The 19,095-nt window shown below is 43.1% G+C and overlaps 1 protein-coding gene across 2 annotated transcripts in view; it reads right to left on the minus strand.

Annotated features, from left to right (window-relative positions):
• The window catches only part of ACAT1 (acetyl-CoA acetyltransferase 1), a 30,725-nt gene that overhangs the window by 2,845 nt on the left and 8,785 nt on the right, over positions 1 to 19,095 (minus strand). The window contains exons 2-9 of one of the 2 annotated variants that reach the window (XM_007539323.3): positions 11,910 to 11,957; positions 9,237 to 9,354; positions 7,560 to 7,655; positions 6,050 to 6,150; positions 3,096 to 3,239; positions 2,071 to 2,221; positions 1,216 to 1,311; positions 112 to 225 (exon numbers count right to left, since the gene is read on the minus strand). In XM_007539323.3, the coding sequence (XP_007539385.1) occupies positions 112 to 225; positions 1,216 to 1,311; positions 2,071 to 2,221; positions 3,096 to 3,239; positions 6,050 to 6,150; positions 7,560 to 7,655; positions 9,237 to 9,354; positions 11,910 to 11,957 (868 nt within the window). The remainder of the gene's footprint in view (positions 1 to 111; positions 226 to 1,215; positions 1,312 to 2,070; positions 2,222 to 3,095; positions 3,240 to 6,049; positions 6,151 to 7,559; positions 7,656 to 9,236; positions 9,355 to 11,909; positions 11,958 to 19,095) is intronic. The other variant, XM_060180119.1, reaches the window with a different exon arrangement.

The raw sequence follows: 19,095 nt of genomic DNA on the forward strand, positions 1-19,095 counted from the left end.
CTCAGGTGGTAGTGAGGAGTGAACCCAGGACCTCAGAGCCTCAGGCAAGAAAGTCCTTTGCCAAACTATTATATGCTATCTCTTTCCCCGCCCACCCAGAACATTTTCTACCTGCTATCCTTGCCAGTGGTTTGACATTGAGCCTCTTTGCTGCATCTGCAGTCATCAGCACCAGCGCAGCTGCCCCATCATTCAGCGTGCTGGCATTGGCAGCAGTTACTGTACCTAAAAACATCCATGGACAAGAAGTTAAAACACTTGTTCACTCTAACTAGTATCTACAGAGTACAACTTAGGTTGGTAAATGTTTTCTCTGCAAATCCTCATGGTTCTCCCCATCACTGTTAAAATCCAGAACTAAATTTTAAATAGTTTTATGGTATTTACTCTGAGGACCTACTACATATGCCAGAGATTAATAAATGCAGTTTGTTTTTTAATTTTTCCCCTTTTGTTGCCCTTGTTTATCATCGTCATTGGGTAGGACAGAGGGAAGACACAGTGGGGGAGAAAGACACCTGCAGGTGGGGAGCCAGGATCCTGGTGTTTTGCACCTCGTGCACTTAACCCGCTGTGTCACCACCCGGCTCCCTGCTGTTTGTTTTTTTAACCATAGGCTATTTATAACCTAAGAGAATCAGACTCACAGCTTGGGAAATAGGAAAACTATATAATAAAGTTTAAGTGACCCAGGACACCTGATTAAGTGCACATACTACTAAAACCAAGACCTGGGTTTGAGCTCCCACTCCCTATCCAATGAAGAGAAAAAAATAATAAATGGCTATTCAGAGCCATAATGCCATCACCAAGCTCCAAAGATAACCCTGGTGACAAAAAGTGTGTGTGTGGGGGGGCTTATATGCTCATATATGCCTTGATTTACAATTGTTTTCATGAGGAAGCTGAAGGTCTAGCAAGAAGTGATTTTTTTTATATATAATTGGGTTAGAGCACATATTTGACCCATGCTTTGGGGAAGGAAAAAAAAAAAAATTAATGATCCAGTCCTAATGTGGTTTTGCTGATAGTGGGTTATAAGATTGTAGGGTACAGTTACATGCTCACAGATAGGCTATACTCTAGCTCTCTTCCCCGGGGTGTATACTGAAAGGGTTGAATAACGTCTTGCCTTTTCTAAGATTTCTTCAAAAATCAAGACTAGAAGTAAAATACATCACCTTTTTTTTTTTAAATAGTTCACTCAATACTAACCATTTTCTTTTTGGAAAACTGTCTTCAGCTTTGGAACTTTACTGAAATCAACACGTTTGTATTCTTCATCTTCTTTCACCACTACATCTGGTTTACCTAAGATAAAAATCTTAGTGAGTTATCTCAAACCAACTGTCACCCACGTGCCTGCTACTGTATATCTTAACTATCCTGAATAAACTATGATCATATTGTTCGTCTTCACATTCTGTTCTCTTTTCATCCTTCTGCCTCCTGTGATCCCGACTTGAGGTGACAATATCCAACTTGGCAGGATAAGCTGTAGTGTCTCATCAGTAATGAAGACTCACTAGAAATGGAATTCAGTGATTTAGGAAGCTTGGGAGAATAAAATTGATAGTATGAAGCATTATGTGGCCAAGAAAGCCTATGCCTGAGTACCCAGAGCTGACTGGTTGAGGCTACACGCCCTGCAGTTTAGGGAGGTGTCTCCATAGTAAGTCAAGCAGTCGATAACATTTCTCCAATTTAATGTGCTTAAGTGAAATTTGTGACTCAATTGAAATATTAATGAGGTGTGTATACATTGTCTCTTAACCAACATTCCCCTTTACTTGCCCTAAGTATTCTTATTTGAAATGGACAAGTACCAAAATGTACTAATTTTAAAATACCAAAAATTGGGGGCACATTACCATGCACAAGGACATAGGTTTGAGCCCCCCAATTCCCCACATGCAGGAGGAAAGCTTCAAGAGTAGGAAGCAAGTACTGTAGATGTCTGCTGCCATATACAAAAAGACCGCCAGGAATGGTGGATTCATCATGCAGGTGCAAGGCCCAACTATTAAAAAAACTAAAAATTAAAATGTTATTTGAGAGCATTATCTCTACCTTTTGCTGTGACTGTGACAGGAATAACTTCATTTCCAAATTTCCCAGCTTCCCAGGCTGCTTTACTTCTGGTATAAGAGTTAATAGCGTATGTGTCCTGTTCGTCACGTGCAATATTCAGCTTCTTTGCAGTATTCTCAGCACAGTTGCCCTGGTAAGGTTGAAATTGTTAACAACTGATTTTTGCGTAACAATAACGGTTAATGATTGGATTGTTTTTCTTTTATTTGATAGGACAAAGACACCTGTTTCACCACCAGGGCCGCTTCTTCCCCACCTCCTGGGGCTTGGGTATTTGAACCCAGGTCCTTGTGCATGGTAGCAAGTGCACTCCTGCCTAACTGCTTGAATTTTATTTTACTTATTAATGAGAAAGAAGAGCCAGACATCATGCTGCCATGGGTCGAACTCGGGACCTCCTGCTGAGAGTCCCAACGTGCTATCTTTCAAGCACAAATTTGATTTTTCAAATTAGCTCAAGAAGTTCTTCCAAACTATTGAAATATTTCATCTCTTAACACTAAGGAAAAAATGTAAATGGGAGCAGGCAATAGCGCACATAGTGTGAAGAGCAAAGATCCTGGTTCGAGCCCCCTGCTCACCATCTGCAGGAGTGATGCTTCACAAATGGTGAAGCAGGTCTACAGAAGTCTTTCTCCCCGTCCTTCCTATCCAATAAAATGGTCTCCAGGAACAGTGGGCTCATACTACAGGCCCTAAAGCCCCAGCGATTAAACAGTATTTGTTACTACAGGGAAGTTTTTCCATTAGAAAGTAATTACATGCCTGACAAGTGATACAGTGAAATAAAGGTCTTGAGTTCAATAAAGTTGACGTGTCAAGTGACTATCAAGGTCTAGTGGTAGGCTCGCTGATTAAGTGCATGTTACCCTCTTTAAGGACCCAGCTTAATGGGTAGTGCAGTCTATCCTCTTCCCTCTTTCAAGGGGGCAGGGGGACACTAGGAGCAGTAGAACCATATCAGCACTGTCATTATCCTGGTGGCAATAAATAAATGTAATTACCATATGGATTTTATTGTAGACATCAGTGAGGCCATCCTTTACTATCAAATCTTCAAGTTTGATTCCACCATAAGGAGTTGCTCCTCTGCCCATGACATAGGGAACATTGGACATGCTCTCCATCCCGCCAGCCAGCATCACGTCCTGCTCAGCAACAGAAAATACACTTAGTAAAGGGTACAATGTATTGGCAACTACTAAGTATTTGCTAGACAGTGAATAGTTATGATGTAGTTACTGCTCCAGGTAAGACCTCCTTTTGCCATTTTTTTTAATTTACTCCCTTTTGTTACCTTTTTTTTTCTCATTGTACTTGTAGAGAGGAGGGGGAGACGGGGAGAGCGCCTTAACCCACTGCACTACCGCCTGACCCCCACATATGTATATTTTAAAATACACTGGTGTGCTATCATTATGTACTTGGTAATACCAAGTGTGGAGCTACAAGGAAGTTGAGTAACCTGTCCCACTTCCCTGCTCGTAGGTGGTAATGGGTCAGGAGCTAGCTGGCATAATGCTGATGCCAAAAAAAATACTTTCATGCTTATGGCACCACCAAAACTGAGCAGTGCTCTAGTAAAAAGTCAGTCAGACTTCGGGGTTAATAGTATATGGGTGCTGGCTGGGGTATAAAGCTGTATGTGGTGGTGGCGCAAAGCACAAGGACCAGCGTAAGAATCCTGGTTCGAGCCCCCGGCTCCCCACCTGCCGGTGTCTTGTCTTTCTCTCCCCATCTTCCCGTCCTATCAAACAACATCATCATCAATAACCACAATGTTAAACAAGGGCAACAAAAGGGAAAATAAATGTTAAAAAAGCTGGATGCCTCAACTTAAAGTCTGTACTTGTAGTGCAGTGGTGTGCTCTGGATTGCCTCTCCTCTCTGCTTGAATCTTTATCTTAAAAAAGACGATGAGATCAACAAGGGCAACAAAAGGGAATAAAATAAAATATTTTTTTTAAAAAAAGATGATGAGAGAACCCAGAACCTGACACTTGTGATGCTAGGTATCAAACTCAGCACCTTGTGCTTGTTAAGTACAGCACTCTAGTCACCTCCTGGATCCCTATAATTTGAATATTTTTATTTATAGGACAGAGATAGAGAGCTGTGGCCCTGCTTCACCACTCATGAAACTTTCCTCCCGAAAGTGGGGGACCAGGGTCTTGAACCTGGACTCTTGCACACTGTAACGTGTGCGCTGAAACCAGGTGTACCTACTGCCTGGCTCCAAATAAATGTTAGTTTTCCCCATGTGTTATGTATTAGGAGACACAATGCTATTAGTTATATAAGCTCAGCTACCAGTATGCCTTTACCCCCAACTTTGACTTGGCTTAGGACTAAAAGAAAAACGAACTAAAAGGTGCACATGCTTTGGGTCTTGTGTATGTACAAATAATTTAGAAATAGCACATTGGCTAAGACATTGGACTTCCAAACACAAGGTCATGTATCTGATCCAGGCATCACATATACCAGAATTAGACTCTGCCTCTCCTCCCCTCCTCTTACAAGAAATAGTTTGAGAATACCTCATTATTATATGCATACAGGGACACAGCCTGTATGGAGAGACACCTGTTTTGCCATTCCAACCTTGTTTCCCACGACTGAAAAAAGACTTTCAATCTCTTTATATCGTAAGTGTGGCTTCTTTGTTTTGCAGTCTGTGTCTAGTATTCCAACACCAAGGTATAAGTTTGTGAAGCAGCCTTTCTGTTAACTTTCTCGGATAAAGACACTCTACATCGACAAAGTCAAGAGAACACCTAGACAAGTTAACTGAATTTGGGTGCTAAGAAACTAAGTCATAAATTCTGGACTCGGGGGTCGGGCGGTGGTGCAGTGGGTTAAGCGCATGTGGCGCAAAGCGCAGGGACCGGCGTAAGGATCCCGGTTCGAGCCCCCGGCTCCCCACCTGCAGGGGAGTAGCTTCACAGGCGGTGAAGCAGGTCTGCAGGTGTCTATCTTTCTCTCCCCCTCTCTGTCTTCCCCATCTCTCTCCATTTCTCTCTGTCCTATCCAACAACGAATTGCATCAACAAGGGCAATAATAATAACCACAACGAAGCTACAACAATGGCAACAAAAGGGGGAAAAAATGGCCTCCAGGAGCGGTGGATTCGTGGTGCAGGCACCAAGCCCAGCAATAACCCTGGAGGAGGAAAAAAATAAATAAATAAAAATAAATTCTGGACTCAATCAATCGTTCTCATTTGTGATGAAAACCTGACTCGTGGCTGAGGAGACAGCTCAGCTATTAGTTTAATGCTAGACTTGGATGCCTGAGGATCTTTGTGTCTGATTCCTAGTACTGCATGTACCAGAATAGTACCCTAGCTTCTCTCATAAAAAAGAAAATTCTCATTCTAGCTAAACCCAGAGGCTTAATTATTGGGGTCAAAGACTAAAACATCTTTTGTATGAGACACATAACTATCTCTGCCTCAAAAATTATTAGATCTAGTCACTCCTGGGTGTCTTCAACAACATAGCAAGTACACAGCAATAACCAAAGCCCTGCTCAGCTCTAGCTTGTAGTAATGCCAGAAAGAAGACCTCAGCCTTGAGCTTCCCTGTGTGTGACCCAGAATCTCACACTTTTTCTTCCCACCAGGGTTATTGCTGGGGCTTGGTGCCTGCACTAGGAATCCACTGCTCCTGGAGGCCATTTTTCCCATTTTGTTGCTGTTGAACAGGACAGAGAAACCAAGCGAGGGGAAAAGAAAGATAAACAACTGCAGACCTGCTTCACCGCTTACGAAGCAACCCCCTTATAAGTGGGGAGCCAGGAGCTCGAACCGGGATCCTTGTGCCATCCGTGATTAACCCACCGTACTACCGCCCAGCCCCCAAAATCTCACTTCTAAAGCATGATTGTACTTAGTAGATTTTGCGCCTTAGCTTTGGATACTCTAATTTTCATAGTAGACTAGAGGGTGCAACTTACCTGGTGTCCACACATAAGATTCTGTGAGGCCATCATGATGGCTTTCATTCCTGATGCACAAACTTTGTTTATAGTTGTGCAGGGAGTAGAAATGGGCAAACCTAAAACCGATGAAAAAGTGGCGGGGATAGAAAGCATAATGGTTATACAAAGAAACTCATGCCTAAACTAAAGTGCCAAAGTCCCAAGTTCAGTCCCCCGTGCCACCATAAGCCAGAGTTTTTTTTTTTTTTCTGGTAGTAAAAAAAAAAAAAAAAACTAGAAAAAAGTTGTTGAGAAAAAGGCGCATAGTTCTCAAGTACGTGTATAGGCAGCCAAGTGGTGGCACACCTGATAGAGCACAAACATTACAGTGCACAAGGACCTGAGGTCAAGCACCCAGTCCCCACTTGCAGGGAGGAAGAAGCTTCACAAGTAGTGAAGTGGGACTGCAGATATCAGGTGTTTCTCTTCCCCTCTGAGTTTCTCTCTATCTGAAACAGTCAAATACAGCTATAGAATTAACATTGAGTGGTCCAGGAGGTGGCGCAGTGGTAAAGCTTTGGACTCTCAAGCATGAGGTTGAGTTCGATCCCCAGCAGCACATGTGCCAGAGTGATATCTGGTTCTTTCTCGCTCCTATCTTTCTCATAAATAAAATCTTTTTAAAAAAATTAATGAAACATTTTAAACTACAATTTGCAACATTCCTTCTGTCAGTATGTCTCTTAGATTTTATTGTGTATTTTACAGTGACTGAGAGGGCCAGACAGTGGTACACACGTAGGATCCAGGTTCCAGCCCCCACTTCCCCATCTGCAGGGAAACACAAGCAGTGAAGCTGGTCTGCAGGTGTCTATCTCCCTCCCCATCTCTCAATTTCTCTGTCTTATCCAATAAATTGGAAAAAATGTGCACCAGGAGCAGAGGATTCATAGTGCCAGACACTGAGCCCCAGCGATAACCCTGGAGGTAAAAAAATAAAACATGGGTGGGGGCGATGGCATAATGGTCATGCAAAGAGATTCTCATGCCTGAAGCTCCAAAGTCCCAGATTCAATCCCTAGCACCACCATAAACCAGAGCTGAGCAGTGCTCTGGTGTTTGTGTCTCTGCATTTCTCTCAAAAATAAAATTTAAAAAAAAAGAAAAAGAAAACAGGTCCAGCGGTAGTGCACCGGGTTAAGCACACTTGGTACGAAGCACAAGAATCTGGGTTCGAGCCCCCCTCCTGCAGGGTTTCACTTCACAAGCAGCGAAGCAAGTATCCCTTTCTCCTATCCAATAACAAAATGGAAAAAATGTCCCCCAGGAGCAGTAGATTCGTAGTGCAGGCACCAAACCCCAGCAATAACCCTGGAGGCAAATAAATACTAACACTGATAGTGGCAACAAATACCCAAACTAAACTTTTCTCCTATGATGCAAGCACCAGTCAAGAACTCCCTGTATGTACACAATGCCTTCCTGCCACTCAACTATAGCACCAGCACAAGATGTCGCGGATGAAAGCAAATGAGTATTTCTGTACCTGCGCCCAGTACGGCTTGCCTTGTAGGGGCTTGTCCTTCACCTCCTTGGAGAACATTACCCATGTACGCTTCTTTCACTTCTTCTTTTGGGATCCCTTTAAAAAATTTTTTTAATTAAAACAATATTTCATTTCAGTACACTAAAAACTTAATGCTTACCTAGTAAGTTGTGATTTCATCCTGTCAATTTTTTTTAGTATTTTTTTTTTATTTTCCCTTTTGTTGCCCTTGTTGTTTTTCATTGTTGTAGTTATTGATGTCGTCGTTGTTGGATAGAACAGAGAAATGTAGAGGAGGGGAAGACAGAGAGGGGAGAGAAAGACAGACACCTGCAGACCTGCTTCACCACTTGTGAAGCGACTCCCCTGCAGGTGGGGAGCCGGGGGCTCGAACTGGGATCCTTAGACCGGTCCTTTTTTTAGTATTTTATTTAGTTGATAGAGATGAGGAGACAATACACCTGTACCACAGCTTTCTTTTTTTTATTTATTTTATTTTTGAGAGAGATACAGAGTGAAACACCAGAGCACTGCTCAGCTCTGGCTTATGGGGGGGGACTTAGGAGCCTCAGGCATGAAAGTCCATTTGCATAACCATTATGCTATCTCCCACACACACACACAGCTTTCACTGTTTGTGAAGCTTCCTTCCTTCATGTAGGGACGAGGACTTAAACCTGGATCCTGGGGCCAGGTAGTAGTGCAGTGGATTAAGCGCACATGGCACATAGCATAAGGACTGGCGTGAGGATCCCGGATTGAACCCCCAGCTCCCCATCTGCAGGGGGAAAGGTTTCACAAGCGGTGAAGCATGTCTCCCCCTCTCAATTTCTCTCTGTACTATCTAACAGCAGCAACACCAATAATAACAAGGGCAACAAAAATGGGAGAAAAAAATGGCCTCCAGGAACAGTGGATTTGTAGTGCAGGCACCAAACCCCAGTGATAATCATGCAAGGTAATGTGTGTATTCAACCAAGTCCCAGAGCTGACCAGTATCTCCCAACAAAATAAAATAAATAAAAATTAAGATTTCATTAATGAGAAAAGGAGAGGGAGAGAGAACCACTGTACCACCTCTCAGACCACAATAAATTTTTTTTAATTTATTTTCCCTTTTGTTGCCCCGTTGTTTTTTATTTTTGTTGTTACTGATGTTGTTGTTGTTAGGAAAGAGAAATGGAGAAATGAGTGGTCTGGGAAGTAGCTCAGTGGATAAAGTGTTGGACTCTCAAGCATGAGATCCTGAGTTCAATCCCCGTCAGCACATGTACCAGAGTGATGTCTGATTCTTTCTCCCTCTCCTATCCCTCTCATTAATAAATAAAATATATTTAAAAAAAAAAAAAAAAGAAATGGAGAGAGGAGGGGAAGACTGAGAAGGGGAGAGAGAAAGTTAGACACCTGCAGACCTGCTTCACCACCTGTGAAGTGACTCCCCTGCAGGTGGGGACCCAGGGGCTCGAACAGGGATCCTTACGTGAGTCCTTGCGCTTCGCACCATATGCGCTTAACCCACTGTGCTACTGCCCGACTCCTGATAAAATATTTTTTAAAAAGATGTTGAATTGTATCTTCTCCCTCTGTGTATTCTCACCCTCTATCTTAAATTAAGAAAGTAAGTATATGTAGTATTGAGTCACTGCCCTCAACACACAAAACAAAGCAATTACTGACCTGCCTTTTCAATAGCTCCCTGAATTGCAATGGAGCCAAGTTTAGGGGCTGGCAAAGAGGAAAGGCTGCCTAGAAAGGATCCAATGGGTGTCCTGACAGCACTTACTATGACCACTTCCTGGCAAGACAAAAGATGGTGAAAAGTATTATACTCAAACACATTAGTCAAATCTTTCACTATATATAATTTTTGGCTATTATCTAAGACTTTATAAATTACTGTTTCACATCAAGGCATAAACTACATATTGAAGACTAGAATAATCTCAATATGTGAACAACAAAAAAAAATTTATTGCTGGTGCTTTATTACGATCTGATAGCAAAGCTATTACTACTAAGTTTCAAGATAATCAGATTTTCTCCCCAGGTTCTTCAGAGGTGCTCTGAAACTAAATTTTTTTTATATTTATTTCCTTTTGTTGCCCTTGTTTTATTGTTGTTGTAGTTATTGATGTCATTGTTGTTGGATAGGATAAAGAGAAATGGAGAGAGGAGGGGAAGACAGAGAGGGGGAGAGAAAGACAGACACCTGCAGACTTGCTTCACCACCTGTGAAGTGACTCCCCTGTAGGGGGGAAGCTAGGGGCTCGAACTGGGATCCTTATGCCGGTAATTGTGCTTCTTACGACCTGTGCTATCACCCAACTCCTTGAAACTAAATTTCAATTCTATTTGTCTAACTTAAAAAAAAAAAGTCAATTTACTTTTGTTCTTTGCATGATAAACCACCCTAATCAGTGGGCTTCCTGTACTAGGTGGGACCCTACCGTCTAGTCATGTCACAGCCAGTGTCACTGCTTAAGTGACTGATAAGACAATGTGAAGTTTAAAAAAGTAAATAAGCTCTCTGACAGCCCGCATCACCACTGTAGAGATTCCTTACACCTGCCTTCTACATTCAACTAAAAAGCTCATAAGCAGGTCAGCAGAGTCGCTCACCCGCTAGTGCTCCTGCTTTGTCAGGTGTGGAACTCAGGTTCCAGTCTGGCCCCCAACACTCCAGTGGAGGCTCTGATGCCAATATGTTGTCTTTCCTTCTGTCTCTTTTCTATGTGAAAAAGTCAGCGTGGAGCAGTGAGACCCCAGTAAGGGCCCAAAAGAACAAGCTCATAAATAAGAGTTTCTCCCTTGGTTTTGGTAAAAGACAATTGCTAAGTCATTTCAGAGACCTTTAGGGAACCGGGGCTTCCTTTGTAAGAGTGTCCTACCTGCCTCACCCCCGAGCCTGATCCAGTCTTTTCTAAGACCTTCTATGACACCTGTATTGTACCACATGAACAACAGGGCTCCCTAAGAGTAAAGGCAGAATACTGAGATCATTAGAAATAGTGAAGGGGGTCGGGTGGTAATGCAGCGGGTTAAGCGCACATGGAACAAAGCACAAGGACAGGTGTAAGGATCCTGGTTCAAGCCCCTGCCTCCTCACCTGCGGGGGGGGGGGGGGGGTCGCTATACAAGTGGTGAAGCAGGTCTGCAGATGTCTTTCTCTCGTCTTCCCCTCCTCTCGATTTCTCTGTCCTATCCAACAATAATAACCACAATGATAAAACAAAAAGGGCAACAAAAGGGAAAAAACAGTCTCCAGGACCAGTGGATTCATGGTGCGGGCACCTAGTCCCAGCAATAACCCTGGAGGCAAAAATTAAAAAAAAGAAATGATGGTGCTAGATTGAGGTTATATCCTAATATCTTAATATTGGGTTGTTAGAAAACAGTCATAATAGATTTTTTTGCATAGAAAAGCAATCTTACGGGAGTCAGGCGGTAGCGCAGCAGGTTAAGCGCAGGTGGCACAAAGCGCAAGGACTGGCATAAGGATCCCGGTTCGAGCCACCGGCTCCCTGCCTGCAGGGGAGTCACTTTACACAAGGTGAAGCAGGTCTGCAGGTGTCTATCTTTCTCTCCTCCTCGCTGTCTTCCCCTCCTCTCTCCATTTCTCTCTGTCCTATCTAACAACGATGACATCAATAACAACAATAAAAAGATAACAAGGGCAACAAGAAGGAAAATAAGTAAAATTTAAAAAAGAAAAAAGAGGGAGTCGAGCTGTAGCGCAGCGGGTTAAGCGCAGGTGGTGCAAAGCACAAGGACCGGCATAAGGATCCAGGTTCGAACCCCGGCTCCCCACCTGCAGGGGAGTCGCTTCACAGGCAGTGAAGCAGGTCTGCAGGTGTCTATCTTTCTCTCCTCCTCTGTCTTCCCCTCCTCTCTCCATTTCTCTCTGTCCTGTCCAACAACAACAACAATAATAACTACAACAATAAAACAACAAGGGCAACAAAAGGGAATAAATAAAATAAATATTTTTTTAAAAGAAAAGCAATCTTACAAGCAGAACCTGAACTGGAATTGGCATGTTGCACCAAAGTAAAAGACTCTGGGGTTGGTGGGGGGTTGAGTATAGGTCCACAAAGGATGACAGAGGACTTAATAGGGGTTGTATTGTTATATGGAAAACTGGGAAATGCTATGCATGCACAAACTATTGTATTTACTGTCGAATGTAAAACATTAGTTCCCTAATAAGGAAATTTAAAAAAAAAGAAAAGCAATCCTAACCCTTGCATCGTTCTGTGATGACCCTCACATGTACAAATAATATACAATTTACTGACTAGATTTCAATTAAGTTATTGACATTTTAAAGCATGATTTAAAATTCATACTTACATTCAAACTGGGTTTTGACACATAACTTCGTTCCATGTATCGTATTTCCTGTAATAAATAGTATTAAAATGTAAAAACCACATCATTTATACTCCTTCCCAAATTTTCCGAGGTACAGCCATTATGCCATCTCCCTTACCCACAGACCATCCTTTTTTTTTTTTAATTTATTTTATTGATTCCCTTTTGTTGCCCTTGTTGTTTCATTGTTGTAGTTATTATTGATGTCCTCGTTGTTGGATAGGACAGAGAGAAATGGAGAGAGGAGGGGAAGACAGAGGGGGGAGAGAAAGACACCTGCAGATCTGCTTCACCGCCTGTGAAGCGACTCCCCTGCAGGTGGGGAGCTGGGGGCTCGAACCGGGAACCTTACACCGGTCCTTGCGCTTTGCGCCACCTGCGCTTAACCCGCTGCGCTACAGCCCGACTCCCCCATCCATCTTTTAAGTGTAAACCTTATAAAACGTAGTTTGAAGGCTATGCTTCTCAATGGAGTAATTCAGAACACCACTAAAATATTCCTGAAGCATAGGAGGTTGCACAGTGGCTTGAGCTTGAGAGCAAGAGGTCCCAAGTCCAGTTCCCCAGCACATGTGTCAAGAGTGATGCTCTGGTGCTCTGTCACGTGTCAGAGAATAAATCTTTCCAAAGGAAAATAAAGTACACTCATAGCCCTCCTGGGTCGCGCAGTGGATAGAGCCATACACGAAAAGTGTGAGGTCCCCAGGTCAGTCCCCAGCATCATACATGCAGACTGATGCTGTGACTTATGGAGGTGCTGGGGGATTGAACCTGGCACTTTGGAGCCTCAGGCATGAAAGTCTCTTTATACTCTTTATACCATTATACTATCTTCTCCACCCAATAAATTTTTGTTTAATATTCCCACTGCTTAAAAAATTGAATTGTCCCCACACCTATGGACATCTAATCTTTGACAAAGGGGCCCAGACTATTAAATGGGGAAAGCAGAGTCTCTTCAACAAATGGTGTTGGAAAAATGGGTTGAAACATGCAGAAGAATGAAACTGAACCACTATATTTCACCAAATACAAAAGTAAATTCCAAGTGGATCAAAGACTTGGATGTTAGACCAAAAACTATCAAATACTTAGAGGAAAATATTGGCAGAACTCTTTTCCGCATAAATTTTAAAGACATCTTCAATGAAATGAATCCAATTACAAAGAAGACTAAGGCAAGTATAAACCTGTGGGGCTACATCAAATTAAAAAGCTTCTGCACAGCAAAAGAAACCACTACCCAAACCAAGAGACCCCTCACAGAATGGGAGAAGATCTTTACATGCCATACATCAGACAAGAGGCTAACAACCAGAATATATAAAGAGCTTGCCAGACTCAACCAGAAAACAAATAACCCTATCCAAAAATGGGGGGAGCACATGGAGAGAATATACACCACAGAAGATTTCCAAAAGGCCGATAAACACATGAAAAAATGCTCCAATTCTGATTGTCAGAGAAATGCAAATAAAGACAACAATGAGATACCACTTCACTCGTGTGAGAATGTCATACATCAGAAAAGGTAATAGCAGCAAATCCTGGAGATGGTGTGGGGTCAAAGGAACCCTCCTACACTGCTGGTGGGAATGTAAATTGGTCCCACCTCTGTGGAGAACAGTCTGGAGAACTCTCAGAAGGCTAGAAATGGACCTACCCTATGACCCTGCAATTCCTCTCCTGGGGGTATATCCTAAGGAACCCAACACATCCATCCAAAAAAATCTGAGGACACATATGTTCTTGGCAGCACAATTTGTAATAGCCAAAACCTGGAAGCAACCCAGGTGTCCAACAACAGATGAGTGGCTGAGCAAATTATGGTATATATATACACAACGGAATACTACTCAGCTGTAAAAAAAAATGTGACTTTACCGTTTTCAGCCATCTTGGATGGTCCTTGAAAAATTCATGTTAAGTGAAATAAGTCAGAAACAGAAGGATGAATATGAGATGATCTCACTCTCAGGCAGAAGTTGAAAAACAAGATCAGAAGAGAAAACACAAGTAGAACCTGAACTGGAATTGTTGTATTGCACCAATGTAAAAGACTCTGGGTGGGTGGGTGGGGAGAATACAGATCCAAGAAGGATGACAGAGGACCTAGTGGGGGTTGTATTGTTATATGGGAAACTGGGGAATGTTATGCATGTGCAAACTATTGTATTTACTGTTTTTTACCGTTGAATGTAAAACATTAATTCCCCAATAAAAAAAATTTAAAAATGGATTGTTTAAAATAAACTGGCTTCCAATACACATCTGCTTTAACTGAAGTAAACATTTCAATACCACCCTATAAGTTACTTTAAATGGAGCAGAGTGTAAGACCTTGTCTCTACATTATATTTCAGTTCTTTTCACATTGCCCTTAGAAACAAACACCGGGGGGGGGGGGGGGGGGGGCGGTAGTGCACTGAGTTAAGCGCACACAGTACTATGCACAAGGACCAGCGCAAGGATCCCAGTTCCAGCCCAAGGATCCCAGTTCCAGCCCCCAACGCCCCAACTGAAGGAGGGGGTGGCTTCACAAGCAGTGAAGCAGGTCTGCAGGTGTCCATCTTTCTCTCCCCCTATCTTCCCCTCCTCCCTCAATTTCTCTCTGTCCTATCCAACAACAAAATGGAAAAAATGACCTCCAAGAGCAGTGTATAAGTAGTGCAGGCATCAAGCCCCAGCGATAACCTTGGAGGTAATGAAACAAAAACCAAACACCAGCAAGAACAAATTCTCTTTCTCAGTCCTGATGGAACCAGAGTTCAGAGCCCTTGGTCACTGTCTTCTAACACTTCTTCCCCTTTCGGGTATAGACCAAAATTATTTTTGGGGTGCAGAAGGTGGGAGTTCTGGCTTCTGTATTTGCTTCTCTGCTGGACATGAGCATTGGCAAGTCAATCTATACCTCCAGCCTGTTTCTATCTTTCCCTAGTGGGATAGGGATCTGGAGAGGTGTCCAAGGCACACGGAGTGAGGTCGTCTGCCCAGGGAAGTCAAGATGGAATTATAGTAGTTATCTGCAACTTGGTGGCTGAAAAGCAGTTAAGATATAAACCAGAACAAAATGTTTAATAAACAAGAACCAAAAATTAGGAATAGAGCAGATGAGACTGGATATCTTAGGGTGGAGAGAAGTTAGGAAGTCTAGGAATAGGGCCCCAGATAATGGAGTGGCCTTGTATTGACCAAAAAGTTCATCATTAAAGTGAGCCAGTCTCTTGCCCTTATCCAGCTTTTGCCGTCCTTTCTTTATCTGACGAGCTTAGACTTTCTCCCAATTGTTAAATCGTTGAGTATCATATCATATTGTTATATCCATACTAGTATTAGGGTTATGAGGTCTGGTCTCAAGTTAGGGAGGAAATACAGCTAGGATTTTAGTGAAGTCTAAAGTTAACCTTGAGATTTACTGCATTTACTTCTTTGATGATTCTAATAAAGATTGTCATAGAGTCAATAATTGTCCTTTAGTTGATAAATATTTGCCAGCATACAGTGTTCTAAAGATTGTCAAGGGGTGGTAGAAATGCTGTCAGAAGAGATTATGAGATTTCTGTTACTTTCTTTTGTGTAGTTAGTTGAATACACCTAGTGCTCATTTAATGCTTCAGGGGTGGATGACAAAATTATAGCGAGCCTTAAGAGTCAGGAGAGCAGACACTTTACCATGTGAGGACGTGGGTTTGAGCTCCTCCCCAACACACCGCATAGCAGAGTCATAAACAGCACCAAGGGAAATTCTATGAATTGCTATGGTTTCTCTCCTCTCACTCTGAAACTGCTATCAAAAACTGTAGAGTGAAAAAGGGAAACCCACCAGAAACCAAGACCCCCGTGGTAAAAAAAAAAAAAAAAAAAAGAGGGGGGTGTCCAGAAGATGGCAGAGCAGGTAGAGGGCCAAACGTGTATGAAGTCCCCTAACTAGGCGGTAGCAAAGTGGTTGTGAAGTGCATGTGGCGCAAAGCTCAAGGACCAGCATAAGGATCCCAATTCGAGCACCCAGCTCCTCACTTGAAGGGGAGTCGCTTCACAAGCGGTGAATCAGGTCTGCAGGTGTCTGTCTCTCCCCTTCTCCCCTCCTCTCTCAATTTCTCTCTGTCCTATGCAATAACAACAACAATAATAATGAGAAGGGTAGCAACAAGGGCAACATAATGGGAAAAATTGCCTTCAGGAGCAGTGGATTCGTAGTGCAGGCACTGAGCCCCACCAATAGCCCTGGAGACAAAAAAAAAAATTAAAAATTAAAAAAAGTCCCCTAGGAATATGCCAAAATATTCAACTTCCGGGGCGGGGGGTGAGGGGATGGGACACAGTCTTTTGGTGGTGGGAATGGTATTTATGTACACTCCTATTAAAGTGTAGTCATATAAGCCACTATTTAATTAATATGAGAGGGGAAAAACTGATCATATATCTAGAACTTTTTAAAACAGACTGGGGAGTCAGGCGGTAGCGCAGTGGGTTAAGAGCACGTGGCGCAAAGCCCAAGGACCGGCATAAGGATCCTGGTTGGAGCCCCTGGCTCCCCACCTGCAAGGGAGTCACTTCACAGGTGGTGAAACAGGTCTACAGGTGTCTTTCTCTCCCCCTGTCTTCCCATCCTCTCTCCATTTCTCTCTGTCCTATCCAACAATGACATCAGTAACTACAAAAATAAAACAAGGGCAACAAAAGGGAATAAATAAATATTAAAAAAAAAACAGACTGAGTCTTTTTAATACATAAGCTGAGTCTTTGATATGTTGACTCTCAAAAGCCCAGATCAGGGAGAACAGAAGCAACCGGTAACATAGCTATATACAAGATGCTGGGTATTATACAGCAAACCCTAACAAAGGGACTTTTCAAAGTTAACCCAATTACCAAATATTGTGATGGTAACAATAACTATCCATTGTCTTCTTGAACCCTAAGACAGCAGGAACTTCACATTTCCACTACAGAGCCTGTATTTCCCCCCATCCTGGAACCTTAGGGTGGGACCCACCTTCCTGCATGCTTCTCTCAGTTCAAATTAAATAATGTTGCATCCGTGGATCGCAACCTAATCAACGCAACGAGTGCCACCCCAGCATGCTTCACTTCAGACTGTGTCCAGAGACTTCAGGTGTGGAATGACAACCCTTCAGCTTCATCACTCGGGTGAGACCTTTCCTTTCATAGTATTCTCTAATTCCATTCCAGGTGTTCCACTCCCCAATAAAGTCCCCAAACCTAGATATTGACCAGGTCCCCTGAGATAGAGCATAGGTTCACCCGTGCCCATAAACTAGGGAAAAATATATACCTGAAAGCAGAAATACACGAGTCTGCAGGGAGTACCCCCACACACACACACACACTTCATCTGCACTATTCCAGCCTTTAGGTCCATGGTTGTTCAACAATTTGTTTGGCTTTGTATGTTAACTCTCTTTTCAGCCACCAGGTCCCGGATGCCAGTATGATGCCAACCAGACTTCCCTGGACTGACGACCCCACCAATGTGTCCTGGAGCTCCGCTTCCCCAGAGACCCACCCTACTAGGGAAAGAGAGAGGCAGACTGGGAGTATGGACTGACCAGTCAACGTCCATGTTCAGCGGGGAAGCAATTACAGAAGCCAGACCTTCCACCTTCTGCAACCCACAACGACCCTGGGTCCATGCTCCCAGAGGGACAGAGAATGGGAAAGCTATCAGGGGAGGGGATGGGATATGGAGATCAGGTGGTGGGAATTGTGTGGAGCTGTACCCCTCTTATCCTATGGTTTTGTTAATGTCTCCTTTCTTAAATAAATTAAATTTAAAAAATTAAATTAAAAAAAGAATATGCCAGAGTGATGCTCTGTGTTAACAACTTTTTTTTCCCATTGGGAAGAAAACCTGTTTAAATGTATACATGTGGCTGCAGACACTGTATGTCCTGTACAGCAGTGTGTGTGCTAAACAAACACAAGCTGCCTGATTTTATCTGCACAGCACCGTCACCCTGCAAGGACAGCTTAGTGACACCACCCACCAGCTCTGAGCTCTCATTGAACCCAACAGGCGGAAACTAACATTGCCACCTCAGCCCCACAGCACCCAGAGCACACTCTAGACTTTCCCAAATACATTATTGACTGATCTTATCTACTGTCTAGCCTGGTGATGGCAAAAGAGATTAAGCAAATATTTAATGAACTCTGAAGCCACCCTAAAACAGTGAAAACATTCCAGCAAGTGTAAATGCATTACAAAGCTGACAAACTACGGTAAAGAGCTAGAGTGAAGGCAACATTGCATAAAATGATCCCTGGAAATTTTGCTGGTTCAGAGAAGTGGCTATTAGAATCAGCTTTGGGGGGAGTCGGGCAGTAGCACAGCGGGTTAAGCATAGGTGGCGCAAAGCACGCAAGGACCAGCCTAAGGATCCCAGTTCGAGCCTCCGGCTCCCCACCTGCAGAGGAGTCAGTCACTTCAAAAGCAGTGAAGCAGGTCTGTAGGTGTCTTTCTCTCCCCATCTTCCCCTTCTCTCTCCATTTCTCTCTGTCCTATCCAACAATGAAGACAGACAACAATAATAACTACAACAATAAAACAACAAGGGCAACAAAAAGGGAATAAATAAATATTTGAAAAATGAATCTGGAGTTGGGTGGTAGCACAGCAGGTTAAGTGCATGTGGCGCAAAGCGCAAGGACTGGCATAAAGGATCCAGGTTCAAGCCCTCGGCTCCCCACCTGCAGGGAAGTCGCTTCACAGGTGAAGCAAGTTTGCAGGTGTCTATCTTTCTCTCACCCTCTTTGTCTTCCCTATTTCTCTCTGTCCTATCTAACAACGACGACATCAATAACACCAACAATAACTACAACAATAAAAAAAAAAGGGGCAACAAAAGGGAAAATAAATATAAATTAAAAAATGGATCTGGAATGTTTTTTAATTTATTTTTCCCTTTTGTTGTCCTTGTTTATCGTCGTTACTCTTGTTGTGGTTATTGCTGTAACTGTTGAGGATAGGATAGAGAGAAATCAAGAGAGGAGGGGAAGGCAGAGGGGGAGAGACAGACACCTGCAGACCTGCTTTCACCGCCTGTGTAGCAAACCCTACAGGTGGGAAGCCAGGGGATCGAACTGGGATCCTGATACCGGTCCGTGCGCTTTCCTCCATGTGTGCTTAACCCGCTGTGGCACT

This window comes from Erinaceus europaeus, chromosome 20 (assembly GCF_950295315.1).
Source record: "Erinaceus europaeus chromosome 20, mEriEur2.1, whole genome shotgun sequence".
Classification (NCBI taxonomy): domain Eukaryota; kingdom Metazoa; phylum Chordata; class Mammalia; order Eulipotyphla; family Erinaceidae; genus Erinaceus; species Erinaceus europaeus.